Source organism: Oryctolagus cuniculus, chromosome 1, assembly GCF_051225735.1.
Source record: "Oryctolagus cuniculus isolate XC-2025 breed Fujian yellow rabbit chromosome 1, ASM5122573v1, whole genome shotgun sequence".
In the NCBI taxonomy this organism is placed as follows: Eukaryota; Metazoa; Chordata; class Mammalia; order Lagomorpha; family Leporidae; genus Oryctolagus; species Oryctolagus cuniculus.
Window position 1 is genome coordinate 57,466,757 of NC_142867.1, and position 17,617 is coordinate 57,484,373.

The window sequence follows — 17,617 nt, forward strand, 5'->3', positions numbered from 1 at the left end:
TGAATGAAGCTGGCTGGGTGGAGGCACAGGGGCTCACTTCTTCCGGATGGGCCACTGTCCTCAGCACCTGCCAGGGGTTGCTAGAAAGGCAGATGGTGATGGCAGATTTCTAATTCTTCAAGAGAAGCCAGAATCTGAATTTTGATTTGTATTCACCTGATTTCTTAAACGTTTGACAATGAATCTAATTTACTTCAGTGGAAAGGGAAGGCCAAATAAAGGTATTATGGAGCACACATTTAGGACTTATAGTACAAATTCTTTCCCGCAGGAGTTTAGAAGTACCCTGTGCACACCTGAAGTCTGAGGAATCTGTTTAGATGAGACCTGGATGGTACTTTTATTGGGTTCACTGATGTACCTGTTTCTCCATTGTTGAGGGCCAGTGGTTCTGTGCAGGGCAGAAGACATTAAGGGGTGTGGGGAAGAGGGGACAAGGCCAGGTGTCCATCTTTAATTTGCTTGCCATTAGGCAAACTCTAGGGAAGATGGACTGTGGTGACCTCTCATCCTTTTCTAAATCCTTAGGAAAAATGCCGCAGGATACAAGCCTTCGTACTTAAAGGGTGTATAAGATTAGTGTAAAGTGTTTCCCAAAATGCAGATTCTTACACCTCATCCCCACAGATTCCCATTCTGGAGCTAGAGGTGAGGCCTGGGACTCTGCATTTTTAATAACCACACCCTCTCTCCCCTCAGTCACTTTCAGGAAAGTAAGTGGACAGCAGAGTTAAAGCTGGGGGCCAGCACCGCGGCTCAATAGGCTAATCCTCCGCTTGGGGCGCCGGCACACCGGGTTCTAGTCCCGGTCGGGGTGCTGGATTCTATCCTGTTTGCCCCTCTTCCAGTCCGGCTCTCTGCTGTGGCCCCGGGAGTGCAGTGGGGGATGGCCCAGGTGCTTGGGCCCTGCACCCCATGGGAGACCAGGAGAAGCACCTGGCTCCTGGCTTCGGATCAGCGCGGTGCGCTGGCTGAAGCGCTGGCCGCGGCGGCCATTGGAGGGTGAACCAACGGCAAAGGAAGACTTTTCTCTCTGTCTCTCTCACTGTCCACTCTGCCTGTCCCCCCCCCCCCAAAAAAAAAAAAAAAGCTGGGTCCACATTCTTCCTCTGCTCCTTTATCAAATTAATTATCCTGGACCAGACATTTAATTTGTCAGAAGATTTCCTAAGCTGAAAGAATGGGGCTGTACTCATGCTGTCACTGCCTCATTGAATGGTGAGACCTGAATTAGAAGACAACTGAGGGAGTGCAGGGTCCAGCTCAGAGCAGGGGCTCAAATCCCTGCCTTGCTGCTTCCCAGCTTTGTGGCCTGGGGCAAGCTTGTTAGCCACTCTGTATCTTGGTTACCTCTGTAGCTTTAGAGTTAATAGTCATACCTACTTGACAGTATTGTTAGAAGGGCTAAAGGATTGAATACATGTGTGAAATGCTATTATAACAACCATATGAAAAATGTAGCTGCACATCTCAGGTCCTCTTACTGCGGGTAACAAACAACTTAAGGCTTGATTCAGATGTCACCTCTTTAGGTGACCATCCTGGAGTCCACTTCTACTTCACTTTTCTCTCCTCCAAAGTTGGAGCTGCGTCTTTGTGTTTCTGTATCCTGGCACCTTGTACCATGCCTGGTGTAAACAGGTCGAATGGCAGTGCCAGGGAGTCTGAACAATTACTCAGACTTAGAAATGGAGAAGTTGTCATCCAAATAACCAGCAAAACATAATCTGGAAGAGAAACCAGCGATGAGGCTCCTATGTGTCGCCTAGGGCAGTCATGGGAGGTAGGCCACGTGTTAGTGGGTGTTGAGGAGACTCAGCTTTTGTTCCCACTGTACCTCCAGTACCTGAGATGTGTTCTCTTCATAGAAAAGTTCCTAAGGTACTTTACTATGTTCCTTTCTCTGGATTGCAGCTCTTCAGATAATTGCCTGTAATTTGTCAGAGCCGGGGTTTTGAGAAACTTGTGACATTGCCATTGGTGGGCCTGCAAGCCAGAGAGCATCTCTCTCCTTGCAGCCTAACTCACTGAGGTACCAGGCTGACGGCATAGAGGAGAGTCTGGGGCTGCCTTCAAGGGACTGAGCAGGAATGCCACCCAGGGACCCCGCATCCCTAGGGTGCTCGTGCCCACACTGCAGGTGTAAAGGCGTGGCCTGCCCTTCCATTCATCAAGCTCCCATATTACTCTGCAACCCTGGGCCATCTGGAGCAGTTGGTGGGGGTGGTAAGTTACATTCTCTTCTCAAGTGCTGGGCCCTTCCAAGGTTCTCAGCAGCGCCTGCTCAGGATGCCTGAATTGTTAGGTCATTTCTGAGAGTGACATCTGCACTCTTGCAGAAGTGTGACTAAGGGCGCTGCTGTGGACCCCTTTTTTTCTGTTTGTTTATTTGTTACTTTGTTGTTGTTGTCTGCTCCTCTCTGGATTACATTTTAGAATTTTTCTTCCTAGGGCCTGCACTGTGGTGTAGTTGGCTAAGCCTCCGCCTGCGGTGCCAGAATCCCATATGGGCGCCAGGTCGAGTCTTGGCTGCTCTTCTTCCAATCCAGCTCTCTGCCATGGCCTGGGAAGGCAGTAGAAGATGGCCCAAGTGCTTGGGCCCCTGCATGCATGTGGGAGACCCGGAAGAAGCTTCTGGCTCCTAGCTTCTGATCGGCCCAGCTCCAGCCATTGCGGCCATCTTGGGAGCGAACCAGTGGATGGAAGGACCCCCGTCTCTGTAACTCAGCCTCTGAAATAACTTAATAAATAAATAAATCTTTAAATTAAAGCAAAAAAAATTTCTTCCTGGCCCAAATATCAGAATCAGCTACATTTTTTGTTCTTACCAAGTTGGCTCTGTGTTCTATGTAACTACAGAATAGCATTTCAGAGCAGTGGGTCCACCCTCCTAAAGAGTGGAAATTCAGGACAGAAGTTGTGTTTCGTCCTGTTCTTTAGTATATTACAGTGTCTGGTCTATCCTCAACTCCTCTGCTGTTTCCCTGAGGGCCTGCTCTGGACCTGGTAGAGCATCAGGTGTTGTCTTTATGGTTCTTGTGACCATGGCTACCAAGTGCAGCTGAAAACTGATGTGTAGCAAGTTAATTCCTTATAGCACTATGCCCCTAAAGACCCATAGAGCCAATGTACGGAAGCTTCCAGAAGCTGCCTCCTCTCTCCCTCTTTCTGTTACAGACACAGTCATATGCCAAGCACTTATCTGGGCACTGGGCTGGTAGCGTAGGGAATATCTCACCAGAGCTTCTCCCCCTTCCCCTGACCTGACTTCCTTCCTTCGTCCCCTCCTCTCCCTCATCATTACCACTAACATGCTATGTACTTGAATTTATAAATATTTTCGCCTAATGAGTAGGGAAGACTTTTCTCCATTTTATGAAGGATGACAGTGAGGACTAGAATTGGTTTCCTTTTTTCCAGAAGCACCTGCAGTTTCTATCTTTGTTAAGATTTATTTATTTATTTGAAATTTGAGAGGCAGAGTTACAGACAGCTAGAGGGAAAAACAGAGAAATCTTCCATCTGCTGGTTCATTCCCCCAAATGGCCACAATGACCCAAGTTGGGCTGACTTGAAACTAGGAATTGGGAGCTTCTTCTGGGTCTCTCATGTGGATGCAGGGGCCCAAGCGCTTGTGCCATTCTCCACTGCTTTCCCAGGCCATATGCAGAGAGCTGGATTGGAAGAGGAGCAGCCAGGACTCAAACTGGCACCCATATAGGATGCTCGTGCAGTAGGCGGAGGCCTAACCCACTACACCACAGTGCCAGCCCCGCACCTGCAGTTCTTACCTTGGAGGGATGCTCCATGGTTGTCACCATCAGATAATTACCTCTATGCCAGCGGGCTGCTGCTTCCTAATGGCAGTTCCACCCACTACAACAATCACCAAAACCTCAAACCTGAGAGCATCCATGAAGTTACAGACATTAGAGACTGCATTCAGTGTTGAAATTAGGAAAGGTCTGTAAATATATATGAAGAGCTAAAGTTTGACTTGGTGTTATTGTTGATTGCAATCACTGAAGATTATTAGTGTCCATAAGAGTATGCTTAACTTTCACATCCAGATACTCTTCATTTTGGTTAGTGTGACAGTGGTGAACTCCTGTTCATAAACTGTCAGCTTCCATGATGGTAGTGTCAGCCCACACATCAGTTGTTTTGTCTCACACCCATTCTCCATGGCTCTTAATAAGTTTCCTTTAGCCCTTAAGGTTTAACACCTGTATTGAGATAATAATTCATGTATCATAAAATTCTCTCCTATAATTCTGTGGTTTTCAGTATTCACAGAGTCGCACAACCATTACCACTATCGAGTCCAGAATATTTTTGTCGTCCCTCCCCCGCAACAAAAGTCCTCATATTCATATCACTCTTGTCCCAGTCTGCCACCCTCAGTCCAGCCTGGGGTAAACACTAATTTGCTTCCTGTCTCTGAAGATTTATTTGCCTATCCTGGACATTTCATAAGGGTGGGATGGAGGTTTATCTGTGCTGAACAATGTGTCAGTCCTTCTTTCCTTTTTATGGCTGAATAATACTCCAGTATTGGATACACACCACATTTTGTCTATATGTTCCTATCAGTTAATGGACATGTGGGTTTCTGCTGTTACAAATAATGCTGTTAGAAATATTTGTGTGCAGTGTTTGAGTGGACATGCATATTTCTCTTGAATATATCTAGGAGTGGGTCTTACTGGTTCTTGTGGTAACTTTGAACATAACAGCTTGAGAAATGGCCAAATGTTTTTTTAAAATAGGTGCACATTTTTACATTCTAATTTCTCTCTACAATCTATCTGTTGTTTTTCTCTCTCTTTATTACAGCTTTCCTAGTAGATGTGAAGTAATATCTTGCTGTGGTTTTGATTTTGTATTTCCCCAAATGATTAATGATGTTGAGCATTGTTTCATGTGCTTTTTGGCCAATATTTTTCTCATTTCAAAGAATTTTATTTATTACTTAAAATTTATAATAGAATGTTTGCTAATTCAATGGAGGAGGAATATATTTTAATATGTCATATATATGTATACCTGTGTCCTTTTTAATATGACATATGCTACTATTAGAATTGTTTTGTTTTGCAGTTATACTTTCTAATATTTAATTTGTGTTACATAGATTAATACTACTTAAATTCCAAAATATTCAATTTAAAATGATTAATATAGTAATTATATAAGCATCTGTATGTAAGCTCAAATTTGTCCTAATTATAATAGGACATAATAATAGAGTACTAATTTATTTAGAGCATATCAACATAAGAGACCTCCATAAAATACACAAAGTGTAAATAAATGTTTATGTGTCTGGGAAACAAAGGCAAGGTCTACCTTAACTCTGGCATGTAAAGACTGTTATTTGTTCCTTATAACTGATGGATAACTTTGAAATAAAATTGGAAGAACAGGCAGAGACACCATGGGAAAAAGAACTTCCATATATGAACTGTAATTATGGTTCTTATTAATTTACTTATTTTTCACAAAACTTACTGATTTGTTCTCAAAAATATTATAATATATGACTAATTCAAACCTCTTTAGAAATATTTTAATTACCTTTCTGATAACTTCACAGGAAAAATTGTTTTCACCTATGAAAATCTTTGAGGCATATGAGACTTTTCTTTTCTGTTTGGCATAATTATTGACCCAGCACTCAGGTCCTGCCTCAGTTAGGTTGTATTTATAGAAACTCTAAACTGCGTTGCTACTTCTTACCATTATTTTGAGTGTAGGAACAAAATAATGGTATTGGAGGCCGGCGCCGCGGCTCACTAGGCTAATCCTCCGCCTAGCGGCGCCGGCACACCGGGTTCTAGTCCCGGTCGGGGCGCCGGATTCTGTCCCGGTTGCCCCTCTTCCAGGCCAGCCCTCTGCTGTGGCCAGGGAGTGCAGTGGAGGATGGCCCAGGTGCTTGGGCCCTGCACCCCATGGGAGACCAGGAAAAGCACCTGGCTCCTGCCATCGGATCAGCGCGGTGCGCCGGCCGCAGCGCGCCGGCCGCGGCGGCCATTGGAGGGTGAACCAACGGCAAAGGAAGACCTTTCTCTCTGTCTCTCTCTCTCGCTGTCCACTCTGCCTGTCAAAAACAAAAACAAAAAAACAAACAAACAAAAAAAAATGGTATTGGAAAAATTGGATCTGGCAAACATTACTGAACATACAGATATATACTCTTTGAATATGAGAAAACTTCCAAAAGTATTGCAAAATTTCATCACGTTCCATAATTTTCACATACTTGTACAACAGTATTTCATTTATTATTTTACATGTACAGTAGATTAAATATTGTAAGCCCTGTTCTCATTTAGGCTCACAGTGTAACATGAACAATGGTAAGAACAGATTGTATGAAACAGATGCATTAATTACATGTACATGTTTAAAGAACTATGAATCTGGAAAAGATTTTTAAACATCACACAATTGACCTACTTACATTTATCAAGTCTGTTCAGAAGAATGACTCCCCTGTTTTTAAGGATTTATCTTTCACCTTCAATGCAATTCTTGCCATACTATAATGTGCTTCTGATTCATTCTGATTTTTCTGTAAAAGATTTCTCAAAGTGATCTTTCTCATTTTATTTCTACCACACTCATCATCTTGTCATTCTTGTCATTTGTATCGCTTTTGTCAAACTTAAGGTCACTTCCACACTTGTATTAGAGAGGACAGAGAACCAGAAACAATATGGAATACATACACATAATATAGGCCAGTTTTTTATTTTTGGAAAATATCTGTTCAAATTTTTTGTCTCCTTTTTAATTGAGTTTTTATTATTGAATTGTAAGAAGTTTTTATATATTCTGGATACAAGTTCCTTTGCAGATGCATGATTTGCAAATAACTTTTCCCAATCTTTTCACTTTCCTGAAGGTATTACTTATAGAACAAAAGATTCTTCATTTTGCTATAATGCAGTTTATGTCTTTTTTCTTTTGTTGCTTATGCTTTTGATGTCATGTCTAAGAAGCCACTGCCTAATCACAAAGATTTACTTTTATGTTTAAACTTGATTTTGTTTAGCTGTTACATTTAGGACTACAATCCATTTTTACTTAATGTTTTGATATGTGATATGAAGTTAAAAGTCTTACTTTATTCTTTTGTATGTGGGTATCTAGTTTTCCAAGCATCATTTTTTTCCCTCAGAAACTTTATATACATATGATTAACTCTGTCAAGTAAAGAGTGCAACAAATAGTATGAAAAAAAAATTTCCTCAAAAGTCAGGACAAAGGGCTATTCAAAGTCATTGCTTCTCTAAGTGTCAGTTTTGCTTCTGCAGATTGCCTTTTAGGTGCTCTATAGTTATCACAGGTCAGGGAGAACATATGGTATTTGTCCCTTTGGGACTGGCTTATTTCACTAAGAATGATATTTTACAATTTCATCCATTTTGTTGCAAATGACCAGATTTCTTTCTTTCTTTCTCTCTCTCTCTCTCTTTTTTTTTTTTTTAACCACCTGGCATCATTTACTGAGACTTCTTTCCCCACAGAGTTGTCATGGCATCCTTTTTGAGAATCAGCTGACCACAATTCTATGGGTATATTTCAGGATTCTTGATTCTATTCCATGATTTCTCTTCTTATGTCTGTATAGTACTCCCTTGACTACTATAGCTTGGTATATGTTTTGAAATTAGGAAATCGGTTCCTCTAACATTATTAAAAAATGTTTTTGAGTGCTGTGGATCCTTTGCATTTCTATAAAATGCTAAGATCAGCTTGTCACTTTTTGCAAAGAAGCCGGCTGGGATTTTGATGGGTATCTTGTTGACTCTGTAGATCAACTTGGACTATATTGCCATCTTAACAATTTAAAATTTTTTGATCCATTACCATGATATGTCTTCCTCTCCCCACCCTTTTTTTTGTCTTTAATTTCTTTCAACAATGTTTTATAGTTTACAGTTTACAAATCTTATACTTTTGTTAAGCTTGTTTTAAGGGTTTTATTTTTTTTGCTGCTATTATTACTGGAATTATTTTTTTAAAATTGTTTCCATATTGCTCTATGCTGGTGTATAGAAATAAAATTGACTTGTTAATATTTTTATATTCTGCAATCTTGAACAGACTAGTTTCATTGCTTTATGTGGAATCCTTAGGATTCAGTGTGTATAAAATCTTGCCACCTGCAAATAGAGATAATTTTACTTTCCCCTCATATCTTCTTAAAAGGAAGAACAGATTTTTATTTTTAAAATATTTATTTATTTGAAAGAATGAGAGTAAGAGATCTTCCATCTACTGGTTCACTCCTCAAATGCCCACAACAGCTGGGGCTGGACCAGGCTAAAACCAGGAGAAGAAACTCCATCTGGGTCTCCCATGTGGGTAACAAGGACCTAGAACCTTGGGCCCTCATCTGCTGCCTCTAAGTACGTTAGCAGGAAGCTAGATTGGAATTGCAGGGCAGCCAGGACTTGAACCAGGCATTATAATAATGGTGCCCCAAGTTGTAGCTCCACCCACTGCACCACAACACCTTCTCGTATGTCTTGTTTTTCAATCCACATGTACTATTTAAGTTGGAACTTTTTCTTCCTTTCATTCTTTGCCATATTGTGTTCCCTCATGGATGATGTCAGAAGAAATATGCTTGGCTTACTACTTCCAATGTCTACCCACAATGGTCTTTCCTGAAGATCCTATTTTAAGTAAAACACCTGCTGGTTCACTCTCTAAATGCCTAGAACACCCTGTTGCTGGGCCAGGTTAAAGTAAAGAGCTGAGAACTTAATTTTGGTCTCCTGTGGGTGGCAGGGTCTCAAGCACTTGAATCATCATCACTTGCTGCCTCCCAGGGTACATATCAGCAAGAAGCTGGAATTGGAAGAGGAGCATTCTGATGGGTTAATTTTTTTTTCAAAGGAAGTCAGTGTCAAGTTTCATCTAGAAAAATATTGAGTAAATAGTAGGTCAGGAAGTATGCAGATATGGCAACAATCATAAAGGCTGTTTGGAATGACAGATGTTTAGGAAGCTCTGACTTAAGAAATGAGGAGGGGTGAGATGATGGAATATTTATCATTTTCTATGAAGTGAGAAGTTACCTGTTAGCCTCTTTACTGCAGGCCAAGGGTCTGTTAAGGCTATTAGCCTGTGACACATGGAATTAAACATATGTGGGAAAGTGGTTTCTACCACTTTCCACAGAAACCCTCTTGGCAGTTTTGGAGGTCATCTGAAAGATGTTTGAGGTACTTTTGGCTGCCCATGGAAACTTGGCTGACAGGCTGTATCTTCTTTGCAGGGCTCTGGGTTTGCAGAGAGCCGAAATGACCATGACTGCCAACAAGAATTCCAGCATCACCCATGGAGCCGGAAGCACTAAGGCCCCTCGGGGGACTCTGAGCAGGTCGGTAGGAAAGCACTACTGGATGATGACATCGGGGGACAGCCAAATGGCTTCAGTCCTGCCAAAATGTAAATGATTATCATTGTGACTGTGGACAATCTTCAGGTGGCTGGTCCAAGTCCAGCTGATGCTTGACCATTAAGCAAAAGTCTATGCCCTTTTCTAGTTCTAGAAGTCTCTGCAGGTGTTGCATACAGAAACTCTAAAATAAGCTCTGCTTTGTTCTATTGTAGGTTTCTAGCATTTTAGGAATGGGGCTACCAAGAAACAAGTGATATTCTTCATAACCTTCTTCCAGGGTGGGAAAGTTCCAGGGCCTATGCCTGAGTTAGGCTGCAGTCGTTAGAGGTTGACCACACTGGGGAAGCGTGAGTAGGCACTTATACAATTAGTACATATTCCAGGCAGAATTCTATGCACTATAATTTTTTTTTTTTTATTTTTGACAGGCAGAGTGGACAGTGAGAGAGAGAGACAGAGAGAAAGGTCTTCCTCTTCCGTTGGTTCACCCTCCAATGGCCGCCGCGGCCGGCGCTGCGGCTGGTGCATCGCGCTGATCCAAAGCCAAGAGCCAGGTGCTTTTCCTGGTCTCCCATGGGGTACAGGGCCCAAGCACCTGGGCCATCCTCCACTGCACTCCCTGGCCGCAGCAGGGAGCTGGCCTGGAAGAGGGGCAACGGGGACAGAATCCGGCGCCCTGACCGGGACTAGAACCCGGTGTGCCGGCGCCGCAAGGCGGAGGATTAGCCTATTGAGCCACAGCGCCGGCCACTATAAAAATTTAAGATGAGCTGCAAGGAAAGGAACTTGGGGAATTTTAGTCTGTGTAACCTATAATCTAGTTTTCTTTTTTAAAGTGGAACTGCAGGGACCGGCGCGCGGCTCAATAGGCTAATCCTCTGCCTGCGGCACCAGCACACCGGGTTCTAGTCCCAGTTGGGGTGCCGGAATCTGTCCCAGTTACTCCTCTTCCAGTCCAGCTCTCTGCTGTGGCCCGGGAGTGCAGTGGAGGATGGCCCAAGTGCTTGGGACCTGCACCTGCATGGGAGACCAGGAGAAACACCTGGCTCCTGGCTTCGGATCAGCGCAGCGTGCCGGCTGCAGCAGCCATTGAGGGGTGAACCAACGGAAAAGGAAGACCTTTCTCTCTGTCTCTCTCTCTCACTGTCCACTCTGCCTGTCAAAAAAAAGTCCATTACTTGGCTTAGAAGTTACAATTAAAGTGGAACTGCGGTACAACTGAAAAAACATGGATTTTGGGATCAAAGAATTGGATTAATATCCAAGCTTTATATACCAGTTACTGGGACTTCAGAATGTTTTCCTGTGCCCCCTAAAATTTTGGTTACTTATCTCAGAGTCATTGGTGAGGGTTAAATGGTTTATGTCAGTGTTTAGCATAGTGGCTCATATAAAGTTACTTGATAAGTTACTGCTCCTTCCTTGTAATAAAGGCCTGCAGAATTGGCAGATCGATGTAGGTATACAGTGCTCTCACCAGAGCTTCTCAGGTTTTGGCCAAGGTTTGATGCTGATATCCTAGAAGAACTTCCAGGCTCTTTAATAGAGCCTTGTAGCTTTCATAGTCCCTTCTGCTGTTTCTCAGGTTGACAAATTTGGCTTTGGAGCCTGTAAAAACTAGGATGGGCCTCTTTGAGAAGGTACTTGGCTTTGGTGGGATAGGGCTAGTTCCTTCCTAGATGTCTGGGTTGTGCAGTTGCTAGGCTGAGCCCAGTGGGGTGTGGCACATTCAGGTCTGGCTGGAGGTGGTGGTAGATAGTTGGTTCACTCAGAGCTAGATTCCAGATATGGTTGATAAAATAGAGCACAAGATGTAGCCGCTGGGGAATTCTTGGCATGAATGAGGCAGGGAGTTCTCACGCAGGGCTTGGTCCCAGTAGTAACGATCTGGATAGTCTGTGAGAAGCAGGCAGGGGTTGGTGGGTGGACTCTTACCAATGACTTGTTAAGTATGTAAGGACTTAGCCAGACAAGCTGAATACTCACCCACCAGCAGCAAGACCAGTAAGAAAACCCCCTGCCTCTGTACCCCCTCTGATCTATACTGGGTTCATGCGTACCTGCTTTCCTGACCTGGCTGAGGCTAGGATCTGCAAGGACCAGCAACTTCTTAGCTAAAACAAGTGGAGAAACTGAATTCTTCCAGAGCATTTTGGTGTCCCTGGCGGAAATGGGCCTGCATGTCAGTCTTTGTCTCTCATTGCCTGCTTGTGAGAACCATCTTGCTGAGCCCTCATCTGCTTGGTGCTATGTCTTACCCCTCAGTCTTGCTATGATTGAGTTGGCAGCCAGAGATTTAGAATTAAGGTTCCCATTGCTTGCTGTTCAGTTTTTTTTTTTCTTTTTAAGATTTGATTGATTTTTTGAGAAGTAGAGTTACAGACAGTGAGAGGTAGAGACAGAGAGAAAGGTCTTCCTTCCGTTGGTTCACTCCCCAAATGGCCACAACGGCTGGAGCTGCGCTGATCCGAAGCCAGGAGCCAGGTGCTTCTCTGGGTCTCCCACATGGGTGCAGGGGTCCAAGCACTTGGGCCATCTTCTACTGCTTTCCCAGGCCATAGCAGAGCGCTTCATCGGAAATGGAGCAGCCAGGACTAGAACTGGCGCCTCAGGCAGAGGATTAACCCACTGTGCCATGACGCTGGCCCCGCTGTTGGTTTTAACATCAGATTCATGTAGGGTAAACTAAACATATGTGCTTTTATAGTTTTATCATTTATTTCAGACAAATTGTACCTTTAGAACATTAGTTGGAGACCACCATACCCAGAAGCCCTTAACTCCTTTATTCATTTAGTTCTTCCAGCTTGCACCATGCAGTGTGAAGTGGGAATAGTGTGGGAGGTGCAGTGTGTACATCAGGTGTCAAACCAGAAGCACGACTGTGGACAGGAGCCCCAGTTTCTGTCTGGAATACATGCCTACATGTTTCTAAATGCTTTCAGGAGTTGCTGTTCCTTTTGCTTCCCCGCATGCTGCTACCATGCCACCCTGGATGATGCTTGTAAATATCTGAGCCTCAGATGTGCCGAAAAAAAGTGCTTTCAGGCTTCCACTTCTAAGCCTTCACTTGCTTCCTGCTACATTACTGTTTCTCTCTCTCTCCCCCTCCCTCCCTTCCTGGGAACCTGGCCTTTGGCATAGAATCACAGGCCTCTGTGGCTAGCTACACCCTTCTCTCAGAGGCTACCCCTTTGCGGTAGGTATTAGTTAGACATTATAATCTAGTGGTTTCTCTGGTGGCCTTTACCCTCAAACCACATCCGGATGTGTTCTTTTTGCCGAGGAAGGCAGTCAGTCACTGGTTCATTTAAAAGTCATTGTCACTGAACTCTGAGGGTTCTGCTAGGCTCTTTGCTAGACACTAGGGGAGAGCGGGATGATCTAGTCTTCTTTGTCCAAGGCATTAACAACTTGGATTGCTGAACTGGCACCTGAATTTCCTAGTCTGACCCTTTGAATTTAGCAGTGATCTAATACCCTTTTATCATTGCTAGCCCAGGAGTCCATGGAGGAGAAGACTCCTCCATGTGACTGGCACTCTGGTTGGGGAGGGCAATGGTGCTGGACCCTTAGAAAGCTGGGCCTTGGACTCCCTGGCTACTTTGGGAGTCTCCACATCATCTCCATCAAGAGAGAGGCACCCAGTGGTACTAAGAGGCATTTGTGTCTAGCTTTAGGGCAAGGGAAAACTCTAGGACAAGGAAAACTGGTAGAGATGGGCAGATAGGACCCTGTGGAACCTTCAAGAGATACATATTGGCAGGGCTGTATCCTTAATTTGCATAAGACTTCATCTGGTGCTACCACCAAGCCAGTCTGGGTTACAGGTCCTGGATTCCAGTCCCTGGGTTTTCACAGATGTTTTGGTAATTTATTCCCTTCCATTTCCTTTTCACTCCAGCCTCCATTTGGCAGGACCATGTGGGAAGAAGAAATCAAACCTTTTTATTTGACTGCCTAAGTTTGTTCTTTGCTGTGCCTTGGTCTCCTGGAACACGTTTCTCTTTTTTGGTGAGGGGGAATGGGTGTGAGACCTCATACTTACCTTACTCCCACAGGCTACCCCACTACAGCTCACAAGATTTGGCTGTATCCAATTCTGGGGTTGGAGAGGGGTTCTCAAAGTGCCTTTGAATTCCAGAGTCCAGGTTTTACTGTATTGGTGTTGATTACCTGGGGGTGGAACCAGAGGCAGCTGGGTGACTTGCAAACAAGGAAGCATTAGTTTGGAGCTAATTCACCTGCTTCAATGGGACGACTTCTGCCGCTTGTTGCTCTCAGGAGGTCTCACTTGGGCATTCAGAGCTAGCAGAAAGCAGGGGCTCTTCTCAGAAGACCTGCTACATTTGCCGATTTCTTCCTCAACTTCCTCACTGTGAAACTATGACCAGAGTCTCTGCAGCTTGAACATACAGGCTGTTGGTCTTGGTTTTGGGAACCTTGCTTCTAGCTGTAGGTGTGGAAAACCTGGGTAAGAATGCAGGCTTCTGGTTGATTTCTTTCTGTGTTCCCAAAGCCTAGAACAATGTTTGGCACATGGAAGACGTTAACTAAGGGTCAATGTTGTGATGCAGTGGGTAGGCTGCTGCTTGCAATACCAGTGTCCCGTATGAGCACCACTTCTGATCCAGCTCCCTGCTAATGCACCTGGGAAAACAGTGGTTGCTGGCCAAAGTAGTTGGGCCCCTGCCACCCATGGGGGAGACCCAGATGGAGTTCCAAGCTCCTGACTTTGGCCTGGCCCAGCCCCAGCCTTGTGGTCATTTGGGGAGTGAACCGGCAGATGGAAGATCTCTTTCCATATCCCCATCTCTGTCACTCTGCCATTCAAATAAATAAATAAATCTTAAAAAAAAAAAAAATACAAGACCAGAGCCAGATCATGAAAAGTCTTGCAAACCAGGTGAAGAAGTTTGGTGGCCACTTAACCCACAGCACCACCAATGCTGGGTCCTGGTCTTTCCTTCTACTTTTATCTTTCTCTGCTCTCTTAATATAGACCTCACTTTTTTGCTAGTCTGGATGCAAATATTACTTGTCTCTCAGTGCTTTTCTTGACCACCCAGCTAAGAAGGCTTCCCCTCCCCCATTGCATTCACTCTTAGAACCCTTGGTTTGGAGCCACCTAATGATGTTTGTCATATAGTACCTCGTGGGGAGGAGATCTGTGTGTTGCAGGTCTTTGGAGGTACAGCCCATACTTGGTTGGAATGTTTAAGATGGGAGGGATCTTGATGTTTGTCTGGCTCAGCTACTTAATGCTACATACGAGAGTACTAAAGATCACACAGCTATTTGCCACCAGGGCCATCATTTCAACTCACATGTGAAGATTTCCATGGAAAGGAGGCCTCAGTTTGTGATATGATGATATTTGGAGATGTCTTGAGATTCCACTGCCAAAGTGGGTACAGATTTGGACCCTGAGTCTTAGAGTTCAGGAAAAGGGTAAGGGCTGGCAGAGAAGAAGAATCTTGTAAGTAAAAGATAGTGTCAGCCTGTCCTGGCAGGCCACCCCTTGGTAGGACCTGCATTCCCTGTTACCTGAAATCTTCCTAGAATCCAACCATGATGCCCTCAGAGCTGCTCTGATTATTTACTACTTTGTAACAAATGGCCCCAAACTTGAGTGACTTAAAATGATGACAGTCATTTATTTTGCTCACAAATTGTGCTTTGGGTAGACCTCAGCAGGCAAGCTTGTCTCCATTTCTCGTAGTGCCAGTTAGGGTTGCTTGAAAGTTGGGAGTGACTCAGTAGCTTAGAGAGTGGAGTCATCCAAAGGTTTCCATATCTTAAGTTGGTAGTGGTGGTCAGCTGGGAGCCTACCTGGGGAGCACCGACATATGGCCTTATGTTTTCATGGGATGCTTACTTTTGGAACCTCGGAGAGAATGAGGCAAAAAAAGACCTGGCATTTTAATGACCCAGCCTCAGAAGTCACATAGTGTCTTCTGTTTCCTATTCTATATTGATTAAGGCCTTAACAAAAAGGTTCCTGAGTTCCAGGGAAGAGAAATTAATGATGGGAAGAATGTCAACATCTCATTGTAAGAAGGATATGTGGGGGGTCAGTGCTGTGGTTAAGCTTCCACCTGCAGCACCGGCATCCGTATGGGTACCAGTTCGAGTCCTGGCTGTTCCTCTTCTGATCCAGCTCTCTGCTATAGCCTGGGAAAGCAGTAGAAGATGGCCCAAGTCCTTGGGCCCCAGCACCCACGTAGGAGACCTGGAGGAAGCTCCTGGCTCCTGGCTTTTGATCTGCTCAGCTCTGGCCATCCATTATAGCCATTTGGGGGGTGAACCAATGAATGGAAGACCTTTGTCTCTCCCTTTCTCTGTAACTCTACTTCTCAATGAAATAAAATCTTAAAAAAAAAAAAAAAAAAAGGAGGAGGATATGTGGGGTGGGATATGTTGTGGTAGCCATTTTGGAAAATGCAGTCTGCCCCTGTCTCTAATCATAGCAATTCACATCCCTCTCAGATGAATCTGTCCTCTAGGATCCCAGCAACAGATGCTTGAAGTCTAGGATCTGGTTATCAAACTCCAGTCCAGGAGACTGCCATTGAGGCATAGCCGGTTAAGCCTCCTCTTGTGATGCTAGCTTCCCATATCAGAATGCTGGTTCAAGTCCCACCTACTCCACTTCCACTCCAGCTTCTGGGTAATGTGCCTGGAAAGGCAAGGGAAGATGGCCCAAATCTTGGGCCACTGCCATCCATGTGAGAGATCAGGATGGCGTTCCTGGCTCCTGGCTTTGGCCTGGACCAGCCCTGGCCATTACAGACACTTGGGGAGTGATTCACTGGATAGATTTAATCTCTGTCTGCTCTCCCTGGGATATGTAGATGCTTCTTTTCAAAACAGGGAAAGCAAGAGACACCAAGAAGTTACTGCTCCATTTTAATCCTTGCATTCAGTGGAGTACATGTTGCTAATTAAGTCTTGGTTCTGCTTCCTGGGAATCTTTTTTTTTTTTTTATTTTTTTATTTATTTATTTTTTTTTTTGACAGGCAGAGTGGACAGTGAGAGAGAGAGACAGAGAGAAAGGTCTTCCTTTGCCGTTGGTTCACCCTCCAATGGCCGCCGCGGCCGGCGCGCTGCGGCCGGCGCACCGCGCTGATCCGATGGCAGGAGCCAGGAGCCAGGTGCTTATCCTGGTCTCCCATGGGGTGCAGGGCCCAAGCACCTGGGCCATCCTCCACTGCACTCCCTGGCCACAGCAGAGGGCTGGCCTGGAAGAGGGGCAACCGGGACAGAATCCGGCGCCCCGACCGGGACTAGAACCCGGTGTGCCGGCGCCGCTAGGCGGAGGATTAGCCTAGTGAGCCGCGGCGCCGGCCTCCTGGGAATCTTTTACCCAATTCTAGCCCTGCTGTCTGGGTCTTTGGTTCTGCTCTCTGAGTCATCCTGCCTTTTACATGGAAAGTGGCTCTTCTTGTAGGTGAGTAGTTTTTCCATTGCCTCACACCTATTATATGCCAAGGGTCCAGAACCCTCCCCTTATTTTGTACTGTCTCTGATAGACTTCCTTTAGAAACTGAATTTCTTGTGAATTAATTTACAATTGATTATAATGGACAAAGGCACACATGCAGCTCACTCCAAGATAAGTTGTTCTCTGCTTTGGGTTTCTTGTGAGATTGTTCTAGGTTGGACAACAGTTCTTGAGATTCTTAGAAGCCTTATTGTCTTCAATTAGGGTCTGATCTTAGGTACTTAGAAAGTCTTTGTGTGTCTGTAGAGTTCTATGAGGTAATGCTTTAAATCATTTTTTTTTTAAAGATTTATTTATTTGAAAGACAGAGTTAAAGAGAGAGGTAGAGACAGAGAGAGAGGTCTTCCATCTGCTGGTTCACTCCCCAGTTGACTGCAATGTCTGGAACAGCCGGAGCTGCACTGATCTGAAGACAGGAGCCAGGAGCCTCCTCTGGGTCTCCCATGTGGGTTCAGGGGCCTAAGGACTTGGGCCATCTTCCACTGCTTTCCCATGCCACAGCAGAGAGCTGGATGAGAAGAAGAGCAGCCAGGACTAGAACTGGCGTCCATATGGAATGCTGGCACCTCAGGCCAGGGCTTTAACCTGCTGTACCACAGCACTAGCCCCTAAATCATTGGTTTTGTGGTGTTCTGTTTTTGATCTTAAAGAATTTTTCAGTCACTTCCTAAATTTTTTTGCAGATTTATTAAGG

At 44.6% G+C, this 17,617-nt stretch overlaps 1 protein-coding gene across 26 annotated transcripts in view; it reads left to right on the forward strand.

Annotated features, from left to right (window-relative positions):
- Nucleotides 1–17,617, forward strand: part of DENND2B (DENN domain containing 2B) — a 182,453-nt gene that overhangs the window by 116,863 nt on the left and 47,973 nt on the right. For all 26 annotated transcript variants that reach the window (XM_089329112.1, XM_070073762.2, XM_089329052.1 and 23 more), the window contains one exon: nt 9,293–9,397. Coding sequence is in view for 18 of the 26 variants with exons in the window: in XM_089329036.1 (XP_089185162.1) it covers nt 9,293–9,397 (105 nt within the window). In the remaining 8 variants the exon portion in view is untranslated. The remainder of the gene's footprint in view (nt 1–9,292; nt 9,398–17,617) is intronic.